The 15880-nt window shown below is 37.4% G+C and overlaps 1 protein-coding gene across 3 annotated transcripts in view; it reads right to left on the bottom strand.

The window, feature by feature from the left end:
• The window catches only part of atrnl1a (attractin-like 1a), a 398015-nt gene that overhangs the window by 353238 nt on the left and 28897 nt on the right, over window positions 1-15880 (bottom strand). For all 3 annotated transcript variants that reach the window (XR_007892410.1, XM_051648603.1, XM_051648604.1), the window contains exons 2-5: window positions 9470-9553; window positions 9092-9205; window positions 8744-8872; window positions 3182-3390 (exon numbers count right to left, since the gene is read on the bottom strand). Coding sequence is in view for 2 of the 3 variants with exons in the window: in XM_051648603.1 (XP_051504563.1) it covers window positions 3182-3390; window positions 8744-8872; window positions 9092-9205; window positions 9470-9553 (536 nt within the window). In the remaining variant the exon portion in view is untranslated. The remainder of the gene's footprint in view (window positions 1-3181; window positions 3391-8743; window positions 8873-9091; window positions 9206-9469; window positions 9554-15880) is intronic.

The raw sequence follows: 15880 nt of genomic DNA on the forward strand, positions 1-15880 counted from the left end.
CTGCCAGAACACGGAGGGGCGTTCCATCCACCAGGGGTTGGAGGACTCGCTCCGGTCCGCTCGGGGAGGAGCGGCTGTCGTCCACCAGAAGGTGGACGAGTGGTCGAGGACCAAACGACGGCGTATCTGAGAACCGGCGAGCAATTATTTTTCTCACTCTCCTCTCTCTCTCTCTCTCTCACTGTCGCTCCGCCTTGCCCTTTCCTTCTCCTCTTTTCCCTCCCCTTGTCTCCCTCTCAGGTCTCGAAAGGCGGGGAAAGCCAGCCGGTAGGCGTGGCCAAAAGGGGGATGTATGTCATGAGGAAAAGGAGGGAGGAGTGTGACGAGGAGGAGTGCGGGGCCGGGCCATGAGTGCGCACGGCCGGCCCTCAATCTGGCTAATTAGCTGAGGAGAGGGATAAGGCCGAGCCGGATACGGCAGTTCGGGAGAGAGAGACCCACGTGCAGCTGCTGCATCCGGCTCGGCCTTATCCCTCTCCTTGGCTGATTACCTCCTCATCTGTGATTTAAAACATTATTATCATTATAAAGCATTTAGTTTTTTAGTACTGTGGAAACCTGTAAATGGCATGTAGATAGTTCTGTTTCTTTTCCTCTCCTCCATTGTGTTCTTCCACAACACTTGACATTGTAAAATAACATTTTGATTTAGATTTTGATCTGCAACAAGTAAACATTTTAAGATAAATTGTTCTTAGTTAGAATATTAGAATTATTGTTAGGGTGCCGCCTTGTGGTGGAATAATGCAAGGACAAAAAAAAAAGCGTTTGTGTTTGAATAATGAGTTGAACGAGTTGAATAATGTTAAAAATAATTAAGAAAAAAAGGGTCGGATCTGCCCCACCTATTTCTGTGGTCACGAGCCACTACTGTATCTTTCTATGTAAAATCTCAGGTTTGTTTTTAAATATGCATATCTATTAATATTGTATAACTGTAGGGGGCCTAGATAGCTCAGCGTGTATTAACGCTGACTACCACCCCTGGAGTCGCGATTCCGAATCCAGGGTGTGCTGAGTAACTCCAGCCAGGTCTCCTAAGCAACCAAATTGGCCCGGTTGCTAGGGAGGGTAGAGTCACAAGCGGTAACCTCCTCGTGGTCGCGATTAAGTGGTTCTCGCTCTCAATGTGGCGCATGGTATGTTGTTCGTGGATCGCGGAGAGTAGCATGAGCCTCCACATGCTGTGAGTCTCCGCAGTGTCATGCAAAACAAGCCACGTGATAAAATGCGCGGATTGACGGTTTCAGAAGCGGAGGCAACTGAGACTTGTCCTCCACCACCCGGATTGAGGTGAGTAACTGCGCCACCACGAGGACCAAAAGAGTAGTGGGAATTGGGCATTCCAAAATTGGCGAGGAAAGGGGATAAAATTCAAAAAAATAATAATAATATTTTATAACTGTTATTACGTCCTATTACAAACTTTTTACCACAGGAATGCATGTCACAAAATTAATTTACTGCAAAACCAGCAGGTAATGGAGAATAATGAAAAAACAACATGTAACAAACCTTGGAACTCACTAATGATGCACTCATTTGTGATAAAAATGCATTAACTTATGAGATGTTTAAAACGTATTTGAATATCTGCTAATTTACATTTTGGAGACAGGGTGAAGACATTCCATACAGTAACATTATAAATAGAGGTGCACTGATACTAATTTTTGAAGGCAATACAAGTACCAAGTACCTAATTTTGGGTATCGGTCAATACAGAGTACCGATACGAGTAGTTCTGTGTTTGTAAATGTATGCCATTCTATATGCATTTGATATCTTAATATTGCTAATATTAGCATTTTCAGTAATTAAAAATGACAATTCAGGACTGTTTTAATAGGGTGTAGCTTACCTTTAAAAGTATCCCAGCTAAGACGTACACATTATTCATGCTTTATCGTTGTTATTTTATCCATATTGTTCTGTACATTCACTGAGGACAGTGCAGCTTTAGTATTGATTGGTTGTTCTCAGATTGTTGTGTTGAGCCTGACTGATTTGGACGTCTGTTCAATTGCTTTATAATGTGTTGTTATTGGGCTGAAGTGATAGACAGTAACTCCCATTACTTTTTTCAGCTTCGTCTTTACACATAACATATGATTTTTGGAGTTGCAGTGTTTATGGCAACAATGACCGTCTGGCAAGAGCAGAGCCCTTCTGAAAGTTGACCCTTCAAGGTTAGCATAGAATAGCGTAACACGGCATTCCCATTGAAATTCTATGGGAGTACACTGGCGAGGAGACAAGAGGCCATTCTTTTTGAATTGATGTCTATGGAGAAGATGCTTCACAACATTGAATGAACTGCTTTTTGTGAGGAAACAGTTCATCACTTAATGAACTGACCACCTGTCTGCTAATCTTAACATGATTTACACTAAATAATCTGTTTGGTGTAAACTATAAGTTTCATATGATAAAACTGTGATTTATTAAGAGAAGTAACAGAAGATTTTATGACATTTAGGTGTCAGATTACAGCTCTCCCCATTGATTTGTATGGTATCCATAAACGGTGACTTGCTGTCGTAACACGCAGTTGACCACTACTAGCCGTTACGCTCTCTTCTATGATAGAACTGCAGTGGTTGCTATCTCTATAATAGAAGAACTCTGACGCGAGTCTGATCATAGTGCTTTTTACATTTTTTTCGTCCCTCAAACACAAATGTACAGAGAGAGAGAAGGCAGATGAAATTAACATTCACACATTAGTTACAAACGATGTCTTTCTTAATTTTCTTGCTGTCTTTTATCTGTCAAAATGACATTTGGAATTATCCGTTAAAAAAATCCTGGATGACTGGCAAGCGCTTGGGAATGCGAGCTCTCGCACTACACACACGGGAGGGAGAGAGAGAGAGAGAAGGCGTGTTCACGTGAGAGAATCCACATTTATCAGATAAAGATGGATAAAATAAAAAAAACTGATGTACTAGATTTAAATGGTTTAAACACATTAAAATGTCTCTCGTGTTTTCAAACTGGTCTTAGAAGCACAATGCACACATGTGCAACCACGTCATTATATTAATATACTCATACTTGGAAATATGAAATGATTACACCAATAACAAATACGAGTATTTACCCACAAGTATCGGCCCGATACGCGTACTACCAAGTAGTATCGGTGCATCTCTAATTATTACAATCACCAGCCCCTTACCTTGCCAGCTGTCATTGCAGACACAGAGCTTCTCTCCAGTGAGGTCACAGTATCCATGATCAGGACTTCCACAGTCATCCCAGCAGTAAGGAACATCACAGGCTTCACCTTTCCAGTATCGCTCACACTCACAGTACACGCTACTGGAGATGGAGTTGCCTGTAGTACACTTCCCATGGCCCGAACAGTTATTAGGACAGGAGTTTATCCTGAACAGCACAAGAGGGGGGAGGGGGAGAGAGGCAGAGATTAGGGCAACAAAGGAATAAAAGATACATCTAATTATCAAAACTCTGGATATTTAGTGCAGGAGCGAGTTAAGTCTCTTTTGATCTACCCAGTCAAAGCATTGTGGCTATTTTAAATCTTTATTAGTTTCAGTCACATTGACCAAATTTCCATCCACTTTTTGCACTGTTCTGTTATTGACAAAGTGGAAATGCGTAAAACATTTTTTGCAAAATTTGCTGTCTCCTGTTCATTTCCATTCAAATGGCCTTTTACTGATAAAATGGTGTGCGTGATGATGTAATTCTTTAAAAAAAAAAAAAAAACAGTTTGTTGCATAAGTTTTGGTTTAGCACAAAAGAAATCTGCTCTTGAGGTGCTTCTATACAGAATTTTGTGTTTATCGAAAACTGTGTACATTTCTCGTCCTAGATGTCCCCACATTTGTGTAAAATGGAGAGAGTATTGAGGTAATGTATTGAAATTGGCCAGTTTACTGTCATTTTAATTTCACACAATTGCAATTGTAAGAAACATCAGAAGACTACATCAAAATGGAGAAGTATGCTTGTCTGTATCTGGAATTATTTGTTTTTTTTTACCAGCATGTCAATCGCACGGGATTAAAGGGATAATTCACACAAAAATGAAAATTCTCTCATCATTTACTCACCCACATGCCATCCCAGGTGTGTATGACTTTCTTTCTTCATCAGAACACATTTGAAGAAAAACAGAATAATATCTTAAGCTTAAGCAAAACAATCGCTTTTGCAGCGAAAAAGATCAGTATTAAAGTACTTTTTAACTATAAATCATCGCTTCTGTCAGCAGCCGTGTGCGCATACACGAGAGGGTGGAGTTCACAGGGTCTCAAGTGACGTATTGGCGTTGGCATGTTATGGATGTAATCTCATGTTTTTCTCTTGTTGAGACATCCAGGATGAGCACACAAACACCCCATTGTGAGTAAACAAACAGATACAAATCAGTGTTTCCCCTATATGCATTCAGCAGTGGCGCAGCTGAGTATTCTTGATGCAACGTAACCCTTGCCAGCCCCAGTCAGCTGTGCGCTTTGTATACTGCCAAAGAGACCCCACTACATACACACAAATACAAATACACGTACATACTCACAGTGACGTCACCGCATAACACACGTGTCAAACTCGCTTCATTTCATGTGGCCCGTGAGCTAATTTAGGATGGCAGGGGATTGCAACGTTTCACTGAACAATCAGTTAGCGCTTTCCTCATGAATATTATAAGCCTTGCCCTGTCATCTTAACAATATGTTTTGGAGTGCATTTTGCTCACTTCAAAAGCAGAATTTATCAACCATTTATCAACATGGCTCAATCATGGATAAAGCAGCATGACGGCAGGGCAGGTGTGGTAATTTGCGGACTGGTCTCAACCGCACAGACTATATTAAATGCGCTTGTGAACCAGTGAGATTCAGTGTTATTATAGTTTTGGATTTTTAATCAAGTTTTTATTTCTATTTTATATTCAATTTGTCATTACAATTTAGTTTAGTTTTTTTTTTTTTTTCACAGTTTGTCTGTTAGTTTTAGTTTAGTTTTCATTTTCTCAGTGTTTTTTAGTTTCAGTTTAGTTAGTTTTTTTATTTTAGTTTTAGTATTTTTTTATGGCTGCCAAAGCTGAGCATTCACTGGTGTAATTTAAAAAGTCTAACATCATTGCGTTTCTCTGGGCAGTCTTGTGTTACATCTATCTAGTGGTATTTTCATGTATAATGTGGATTGTAAATGTTGCAAATCTTATAATATAGGATGAATATGGGCAAAGTGACAAAAGACATTTAAGCTTGATCCACATTGTATCCATATGTATTTCATTAAATGATTGTAAATCATTACTAAACTAATATTTGGGGAGTAAACAATTAAAGGGATAGTTCACCCAAAAAAATTAAAGTTCTCTAATCATTTACTCAACCTCATGCCATCCCAGATGTACATGACTTACTTTCTTCTGCTGAACACAAATGAAGATTTTTAAAAATAATAATTCAGCTCTGTAGGTCCTCACAATGCAAGTCAATAGAGGCCAAAACTTTGAAGCTCCAAAAAGCACATACAGGCAGCATAAAAGTTATGAACACGACTCCAGTGATTTAATCCATGACTTTGGAAGCGATATGATAGGTGTGAGTGAGAAACAGACCAATATTTAAGTCCTTTTTTACTGTAAATCTTGACATCAGCAGTCTCCTTGGCAATCATGATTTCAAGCTCAATTATATTTCCCAGCGCCATCTAGCACTCTGCGAACTGTACTAGTAAGTGTAATCGAGCTTGAAATCATGATTGTTCCTGTAGAATGCAATTGCAAGATCTGCAGTGAAAAAGGAGTTACACTTTGATCTGTTCTCATATAAAACATATTAAATAACTTCTGAAGACATGGATTAAACCACTGAAATCTTATGGATGACTTGTATGTTGCTTATGTCTTTTTAGAGCTTCAAATTTTCAGACCCCATTCACTTGCATTGTATGGACCTACAGAGCTGAAATATTCTTCTAAAAATCTTAATTTGTGTTCAGCTGAAGAAAGAAAGTCTTATACATCTGGGATGGCATGAGGGTGAGTAAATGATAAGAGTTTTAATTTTTGGGTCAACTATCCCTTAATCTTTTTGAGGTTTAAAATTGATGATTTTACTTTGGGATGTGGCAGAACTTATTCCATGACCACTGGTGGGAAAAGCAATGGTAAAGAAAATGACAGAAATTTGAAGTAAATCTAGTTAAGCTTATAAACAAGTGAAAGTTAACTTAATGTTATGATGTGAAAGTGTAGAAGAAAACATAAAAAATAATTTCAAATATATAAATACTGGTGAGATTCGCTGCGGGGATTGCGAAACCTGTTTGAATGCGGTACAGAATTGTCTCCAAATGTCTCGTTGAAACTAGTTTAAAACAAACAGTCCTCACATTCTAAATGGCACTGACAAAGAAAACATAAATTAGAAGGCTTTTCAATTATCAGATTACAACACTTACAAAAATGGATCACAGATTTACTGCAGTAACACTAACTGTTCTGCATTAACTATGGAAGTTGTGGCAGAAAGGTTCTAAATGTATTTAGACTGCTGTTTTTCATTACAAAAATGCCATAGTTCTTAATATAGAAACCATAGTTACTAACCATAGTAGTGAGGAGCCATGTGTGGTTTTACCTATGGTTACCATGGTCTTATTACAAATAACATGGTTAAAAATATGGACACTGTGGAAGAACTATGGTACATTTTCATAATTATTATGGACCAAGCTATCAGTTTTCCTTCTGTGTAAAATCTGTTCTCTTGTATTGCTCTCTGATTGTAGGAAAATGTCAGTTGTTTTGTTAGCCATCAGAAATTTCAAGAGATGACTGTAGTTTAATCAGTAGGAGCCTGATGAAAGGAATCTGTAAAGAACTTAGTCACACTGTCAGTATATTTCAATTTAGCCATATAAAAATTAGGTGTTAATTTTTTCCACAGATGTTACTGTTGATAAAGATACACTATGTAACATTTGTTTGTTAAAAAATAACAAAATGTTATTAATGAGAGAGTGCAACCAAAATCCATCTTCCAAACCATGTATTTACTTTACCCAAATACACTTTGATAAACCTATAATAATGATATTATATTATAAATATTTTAGAGCTGTCGGGATGGATTTCGCAAGAAATTGCCTAACCCTAAACCTAACCCATGCGTGATGATCGTCATATCCATACACAGAGAAAATAAGATCTGGCTACTGTAGCGCGTTTATGGTGTGGGTAAGATATTTTATTGATATGGTTTATGTATAGTTGTGTAATCACACACACACACACACACACACACAAACACACGTCTGTGTATTATTCTTTATAATGGCAATAATTTATATGAATAAATCCTTTAGTCCTAGGCTTGCCAAGGACATGTGAGTCTTGAAATGATGTTGACATCTGGTTACTACCACGGTCTATTTGGCCCAAATATCCTGCAGTTATAAAAACTTTACAACGTTTGACCTTATCAGACTAGCAATCGTTATGTCTAATGTTAATGAACGTTGCCTAACTTTTGTAACGTAATTTATTTCAAAACATCAATGTTTCCAATAAGTCAAAACAACAGCATAAGATAAGGCACTTATCTGCTCAGATGACATGTTTTCGGATATCCGTCTTTTCCTTTCTTTCGTTATTTATTTGTCTATTCACTCCGATAAGATGTACTGTATTCATGTGTACACCGGTGCCTCGAACCATATTCGTCCGTGCAGAGGAGCAGAGCTGAAGCACAACCAAAATAATGTCCTTCCGCAAGAGGCATGCAGTTTTATTTTTTAACTGCTAGAGGGCCACAAGTTACATAGTGTAGCTTTAATATCATAATTTTCATCTGCATCCCAACCTCAAAATCAATGCTTTAAGGTCAATATAATCAATAATATGTAATATTATTGGTAATTGCATGTGTGTTACCAATGCAGGTGCTGGTGCCACATTTTCAACTGGTCCTTTAAGGGCACAAATAAACCCTGATATGGCCAAGGCTTAAATTAAGTTTGACACCCGTTTTAAGCTATTCCTCCACTGCGCGTTACTACGAGTCTGGCACTGCAGGCTTGTGGACACACGCACACCCGCACCACTGCTGAAAAAAAAAATCCTAGGGGAAACACTCCAAATACAGATCGAAATGTGTTCTGATGAAGAAAAGAAGTCATCCACATCTGGGATGGCACGAGGGTGAGTAAATTATGAGAAATTTTTCATTTTTGGGTGAACTAACCGTTTAATATAACCTGGGGTTATTTATACCATCCGTTTTGGTAAAAGACACCATAATCTTTACCAGCACGAAAACTCTGGAAAAACTTCCATTAAGAATACAGGTATGTTGTTGTCTTTAATGAAATTAAGGAAAACTCAAGTCTCCTCATCAGTCCAAGTGTTCCTCTCCGCTTTGCTCTTTGTTGTGAGGACACGTGATGTAAATTCTGTCATGTGACAACTACATATTTTGCACTAATGCCATTTTTCTCAACAAAAACTGTTTCCAAACTAGTTTTTCACGGCATTTGACATGTCGACATAGGATTTATGTGCTGAAGTTAAACTGAAAAATATTATGTCGACACTTTATCGATAATTTGCGTTTCCATCAGCTTTATTTTGATGCGCTAAACCTTTTTTCACAAAAAATCCTTGGATGGAAACGTAGTTATTGTCTTTATTTTATTATTTTTAGTCTTATGATTAGACATTTTAGTCTTCATTGTATTTTTCACTAACAATACTCACGAATAAAAGATGTTGAATCCTGTAAGATTGTAGGCAGCATCACTGAAAAAGTGCAACAATGCGTATCCAGATGTGGTCACCACTTCTGGAACTGTCTCATTTCCTTTCGTTTCTGGGACAACCAGACCACTAGACAAGCAAGAGTACAACATTAAATAGGAAACACTGAAGGTGTGCTTTTTTACATTCAAAACTTGGAGAAAACTATGGAAAACAAATACATATTTTGTGTCAGTCAGATAAAGGAAATATTTAACAGTTTAAAAAAGCCTTAAAAATATCTGTGATCAAACCTGATGTTCAACACTGTGTGAATATTACAGTGACCTTCATTCCAGTCCCACTCACCTAAACACAGCTACCAAAGGTGCATAAACAGAGTCTCCATCAAAGACATACATGTGATCCCAACTACACTCTGTGGCAAAATGGTTGAACCGCAACCTAAGCACAGCATTTGGGCTAAAAAAAAAGAAAGTTTATTAATCTGACACTTAAAAATAAGGAACATATTTCATATAAACAGTGGCAAACCTACTGATTTGCCACTTGTCTTACAGCCCATATCCAATAATGACATTTCAAATACATACACACATAAATAAAATAAATGTAACCATTAAAAAAAAACAAGAATAATAATAAAAAGATATAAGAATAAAAAATAATGAAAAGAAAATGTGAGAAAAGCAAGGACAGTGACAGACTTAATATAGAGGTACTCACTATCCTTCAATGAGCCAAGTACATTTAGTTTTGTACTTGTAGTTAACTGGTCCATCGGTGAGTGATCCTGATGACTCCGTCAATCTGACACACACAAAAACACAAAGATGAGCTGTCAACTGACATTTCAAAGTGGCCTTGAGGAAGCTGGAGCAAGAGGGAATTTGTGTGAATTGAAGTGTTCAAAAGTAGACTGCACATTACACGCTACACATTCATGCAATACGGTACAATTCAGGAAATACATATTTTGTTATTGTGTCTTTGTAAGAAAAAATTATGTTGTTACAACTGTTACCAGTTTCAAACATGAAGGGATGTTGCCAGAGATAAACTTACTGAGAGAACCTCTCACTCGCCACCTTTTTCTTTTTTTTTAAAAGAATTTTAAACAAAGGAGCCTTCTGTTATTATTTATTTTCACACAAATTATGCTGCTCCATCAATATTCTATAAAAAGAAATGTATTATTATTTATTTTATTTTTCAATCTTGATACACTGTGTTACCAGACAAAAAAGCTAATTTTCCTTAAGGTGTGCCTTTAGTCCCGTTAAATCCTATTTTGAACTCACTTTTGACGTTGGGCTTCGTGTCAGTTTTCCATCCAACAATTGGATATATTATCTCTAAACTGCTATGAGTCTATTAATGTACATACTGTGACGTATTAACGATGAAAACCCGTTTTAACACACATGTGAAGACGATAAGAAGCACAAATATCTTGACACGTGACGCATTCCAGCGCTTTCTTTATTCATTTCACCTTTAGACCAGAAAAGTGACTTCACCGTCATTTTAGCTCAATGCGCCACCTACAGGTTGCTTTCAAAAACACAACGGACTCGTAGCCTCGGAAAAACTAAAAACAATGTGTTTTATCAGTTGTGTTATTTTTAATCAGTAACTGACCAATTTCCAGTCCTCTATCAATGATTAATAAAACTTGATCAAACAGTCTTTAAAGCGTATCAGTTCAAACAAGCTCAGCAAGTGCTTAGTCTACTTTTCATAAATTTCACACTATTTTTATTTTATTTTTTATTTCAAACATTTTTAGTCTCACAACTATTTGGTATTTCAAACAGAATCGTTTCTTTTTCAGTAAAGTCCAAAATAGGATGAAGTAGTAAAGTACTTGTTACTGAATTTCCCATCACTTTCAGTTTGAAAACATAAAAAACTTCAAAATAATGCTTAAAATAAATCTGAATAATGACTTTAACTTATTCATGTTTGAAATTGTATAAATGTAGCACAACAGTGTGTGAAATTAGGACTTGAGAAGTCCCTGTGATGTGTGATTAAAAACTGACATCTTGACTGCACAGTCATGCCCTGCAAAATCCTGCTATTTTGTACCGCAATGGTGTCAACATCATGGATCACCATCCACGTGTGCCAACAAACTGGCCATGTGACATTGGAACTACCACCTGTTCCTGATTTATCCTCTTTCCATCCCTCCTTCCCCAACAGAGAAATGAGGGCCATAATCCCAACGGATTGAAGCAAAATATACTCATTTGTCTCTGAGTGGAGGAGGGCCACAACCAGCATCATGTGTTATTGCACGGTAGAGATCCAGTCATTGCAAATGTGCATCAATCATCAAAACCATGTTTATCACAATAACAACCCAACGGGTGAAAATATACACCACTAGTAATCAATCTCTTCGATTTTGGGCCAAGAGTCAAAGCATAGCATAATAAACAACTGGCCCAAAAAGACACTGAATCCTAGATGCAGTGAGCGTCAGACACCGTTCTGTTTTCTACTGCAATAACCATGAAATTAATCAAATCCTTATGACTTTTGTCTGTTTTTAAGATTCTACAGTAATGAATCACCAGTAACACTTTGTTTTTTGTTTTATTAGTGGCTTTTGCAAAACTGCTACTAGAGCAGATACCTTTTTTTTTTTTTTTTTTTTTTCAAAGAATTTAGTTTGACGTTTTATGTTTGACATTTTATGGGAAAAGCTACAAGGCACAGCTCACCTTATAAGCTTGTGTTGTCCTTAAGAGAAGTTATTTGTGCTACCTGGTTCACTACTTGTTACTTGTGCTACCTGACCCTGCACTCTGACCCCAGCCTAACTGGGATATGTGAAAAAGAAGAATTTCACTGTATATGTGCAAATGTATAATGTGTGATAAATAAAGAAAATTATTAATTATTAATTATTATTATTATTACTTCATAAAAAAAGGTTCCCAAAAAACTGGTCATTCAAAGCTAACAATATGTAATAATATGTTAAAAATACATTCTCTGAAAAACCTTTTCAACTGATATTTTTACAGGAAAACAATACAAAAATTATCATCAAGAATACGATTTTTGCCCTAATATCAAAGGACTTACTAGAAAAAAGAAATTATGATCCAACGTGAATTTTCTTGATAAAAACTATGATCGTGTCTGGTAACAAGTGCATGTAAAATGGCTAGAAATAGGATTTTAGCTTAGCGTAAAGCTGACAATTTACACAAGGTTTATTTCTATTTCTTCTTCTCCAAACTTACTTCAGACTTACTTCTCTGTCTGCTTGTATGAATGTAACACATCATAAGAAAGTGTTTCACTGCTGTTCAAATGCACTTTGAATCGCATCATTTATATGTATAAATGTTTTCCATCTGAAAGGACTAAATATTAAATGAAACAAATGACAATAAAATGCAAAGTAATCTCTTCAGTAATCAAACTACTTTTTGAATGTAACTGTATTCTAATTACCAATGATTTAAATTGTAACTGTAGTGGAATGCATATTCCATATTCCCGTTACATGTATTTCGTTAATCCCCAACCCTGACCGTGAACGTAAAAATGCCTGTCATCATGTCAGTCAGTCACACACTAATTCCTTGCTTTGCTTGTGTTAGACTGGAACTGGCTGTACTGACATAGGAGCTCAAATCGAGGACAGAATGAGATTTTAGGACAGAGACAGATGACTGGAGAGCCTCAGGCTAGCACAGCATTGCACTATCAACATGAGACACTCTCCTACAGTAGTGAAGAGAAGATGTAAAGAGGTTTTTTCCCTCATTTTTAGAAAGCAACAACTGAGAGTGTATCTTTGTCTACTGCATTTTATCATTGTGACTTGACAAATGTCAGAAAGCCTTTTGGTCTTTCAGTTTTTCAAAGCATTGCGTGGCATGGAAAGAGGGATGACTGTCTACAGTAATGTGGCATTGTTTTCACAAAATTCCCCTTGCAATAACTCTGCAATAAAATCTTTGACTTATCATGAACCAAATAAAATATCTATTCCAAGCTATTTTTAATATAAAACCAAATGCAGAAGTAAAAAAAAAACTGCAGAATGGACTTAAAAATGACTGAAAATACATAGCTCACAATATTTTGATATAATCAAATACACTATTTTGGGAGTACAATAATACCTGGAGAAAGCTATCCGTTAGTTACCATTTTTTCCCCTGAGCACTAAAGTAAAACTTGGTCTGAATTACACCTGCAAAATCACTCCTTCCAAACCCCTATTTATCTCCTCTTCTCCACTCACTCAAGTGTTAATATACTGTAACCCACTTCCACTGTGCTGTCTGGGACAGGATGGACTACCTCACTCCCACTTAAAATACTCCTAATTCTATCAGAGAAATATTCCCTATTGTTCAAGGTGACTAAGACAGATGCACACTGGTGCACATACCAAATAAAAAACTTTAAGGTGCACTCAGTAACTTTTGTGTTTGTGTCATCTTGGACTTAAACTGACACCTAGTGTCCTGGATTCAGCATGATTCAAAATAAATAGTTTTCAGCCTTATATGCCATTGTAGAAATTTACTTTTCACAGTCAGCCCTGATTAATTTAATCCATGAGTAAAGTGTCCAATAACAGGTCTGTTACAGAGATTAAGTGAGTAGTATTCGACTGGTCATGTGATCCTAACATGAGTGGACCCTTGCCATGTAGAATAAACAGCTTTTATAAGGTAGCTGATGTGACTGGAGTCTTCATCTCATGTGAGTGGTCATGATTTTATACATATACTGCAAAATTACAATTCAATTCTTTAGGAGAAAATTTTTTTAATGAGGAGAAAATTACTGTGTACACCTTTAATATCAATTGTATTTTACCCTGAACAAATGTAATTAATGCCTCATTCTGCTTAGTCACAGCTGAACACACACAACATCCTTATAAACTACTTGCAAGGAAGGGTCGAGGACTTGAATGAAGAGGGAAAAAAATATTTTATTAAATAAAGGCAACACAGGAGTTGACTGGTGGGAGACAAGGGTGGGGAAAAGGGCTAGTCAAGTAACTGATACCAACAGTCAGGCAACCTGGTAGGACAGGCAGAGTCCAGAATGACTTGAATGCACCAAGTGCACACTGGGAGATTAAATAGAGGGAAAAATAAGGATGGTAATGAGGGAAACAGGTGAGATAGGCTGCGTTCCAATTCACTTTAAACATCCATCCATTTAAACTTTAAGCATTTCTTCTGGGGGAAATCCCCGCTGCCATTTTGGAAGTCTGTTCCACTTCGTTAAGTGGCCGAGGGAAGTTTCTACTTACAAACCCTCAACCCCTCAATTCTGAACAAGGGAGCAAGCCTACACATATGTACGCAAGGGCGTAGCAGCCACGGGGAGGACACGTCCCCCGTACTCTTTGAAAAGGTGATTTTTGTCCCCGCACTTTTCCAAGCTAAACCCGTACTGAGTCCAAATGGTGGATTTGTATACAGTATTCTTTGCTTTTGTTTCTTTGGGCTGATTGAGCGACCATCCAGCCAATCACAGGTGAGTTTCATGAGCCGAAACAACCCTTATGTTACAGGCCATCAATCAGGCAGTCTAATAAATGCGGCTCCATTCATTTCTACAAAGTTGCTTTCAACAATGCCAACACACTCTCATGGCGAAATCGTCAGGATTCGTACGACTTTTCTAAATTTGGTTAATTCATATGATATCATGCGACTGCACTCGTTTCAATTCCTATGACTTTAACTACAGCCAATGACGTCGCTGGACATTGTTTCCATCTAAAACGTGACAATTACTTGCTTCTGTCACACACAACAGCTTCCTACCATGTTTACACACTCTACTGATTGGTTAAGTTTAGATAAGGGGTTTGGGTAAGGGCATAATATGTATGTCCTTAACACCTCGTGCGCGGAACTCGCGCTTACTTTCACATTAGACATCTGGGAATTTGTACGTGATGAAGTCGTACGAGTTTATGCGAACAACATCGTGCGAGACCATACGAAATAGCCAACTCGTAAATTATGTAATATTTTCATGAGATCAGGTTAACAATGCTCATTTATCCATGTTTTTTTTATCGGCATTGATGTTGATCTAAATTAATAATCTAGAGATGAGGAACACACAAACGAGAGTTATTTACCGGTATATCGCTCTTGATTGGCAGCATTACGTGAAATGCACTGCAGAAAAACAAAAACAAAGGACAATCCTTCTTTTAAGCACAGATTATAAGTGGAGTTTATATCAGCACCTGAGTCTTCATTAAGTTATGCTTTTTACATTATGTTTGTGAGGTAATAGTTTAACATTTACATTTACATTTATTCATTTGGCAGACGCTTTTATCCAAAGCGACTTACAAAAGAGGAAAACATAAGCGAATCATCTTAGGAGACAGTGGTACGAAAAGTGCTGTATTACAAAGTGTCACTAGCATCATAATAGTATTCAAAACAGAATAAAGTGCAACAGGAATTTGCTCATGGAAAAGATGTGTTTTTAGTCGTTTTTTGAAGACAGAGAGTGAGTCAGGTTCACAGATGGAGTTGGGAAGGCCGTTCCACCAATGTGGTACGATGAAGCTGAAAGTCCGGGAAAGTGTTTTGGTGCCTCTTTGTGTTGGTACAACAAGGTAACGTTCCTTAGCCGACCGCAGGCTTCTAGTGGGCGCGTAGCTCTGCATAAATTATTTTAGGTATGCTGGAGCAGACCCAGTGACTGTTCTGTATGCCAGCATCAGAGCCTTGAATTTGATATGTGCATCAACCGGCAGCCAGTGGAGAGAGAGACAAGGAGTGCTGTAACATGTGCTCTCTTTGGTTCATTAAAGACCAGACGTGCTGCTGCATTCTGGATCATTTGCAGGGGTCTAACTGCACATGCAGGGAGGCCTGCAATGAGAGCGTTACAGTAGTCCAGTCTAGTTATGACAAGTGACTGGACAAGCAGTTGTGTGGCATGTTCAGAGAGGAAGGGTCTTATCTCTATATTGTAGAGTTTAATCAGATGTTTCTGCCAATTTATGCAGATTACTAGATCTGTGTTAAATATGTAAAACTATTTTTAATATCAGCTCCTGTTTTTACCTCTATGTTGGTGTGCAGTTGACAAACTGTAGGAAAAAGATAGATC

Source organism: Myxocyprinus asiaticus, chromosome 21, assembly GCF_019703515.2.
Source record: "Myxocyprinus asiaticus isolate MX2 ecotype Aquarium Trade chromosome 21, UBuf_Myxa_2, whole genome shotgun sequence".
In the NCBI taxonomy this organism is placed as follows: Eukaryota; Metazoa; Chordata; class Actinopteri; order Cypriniformes; family Catostomidae; genus Myxocyprinus; species Myxocyprinus asiaticus.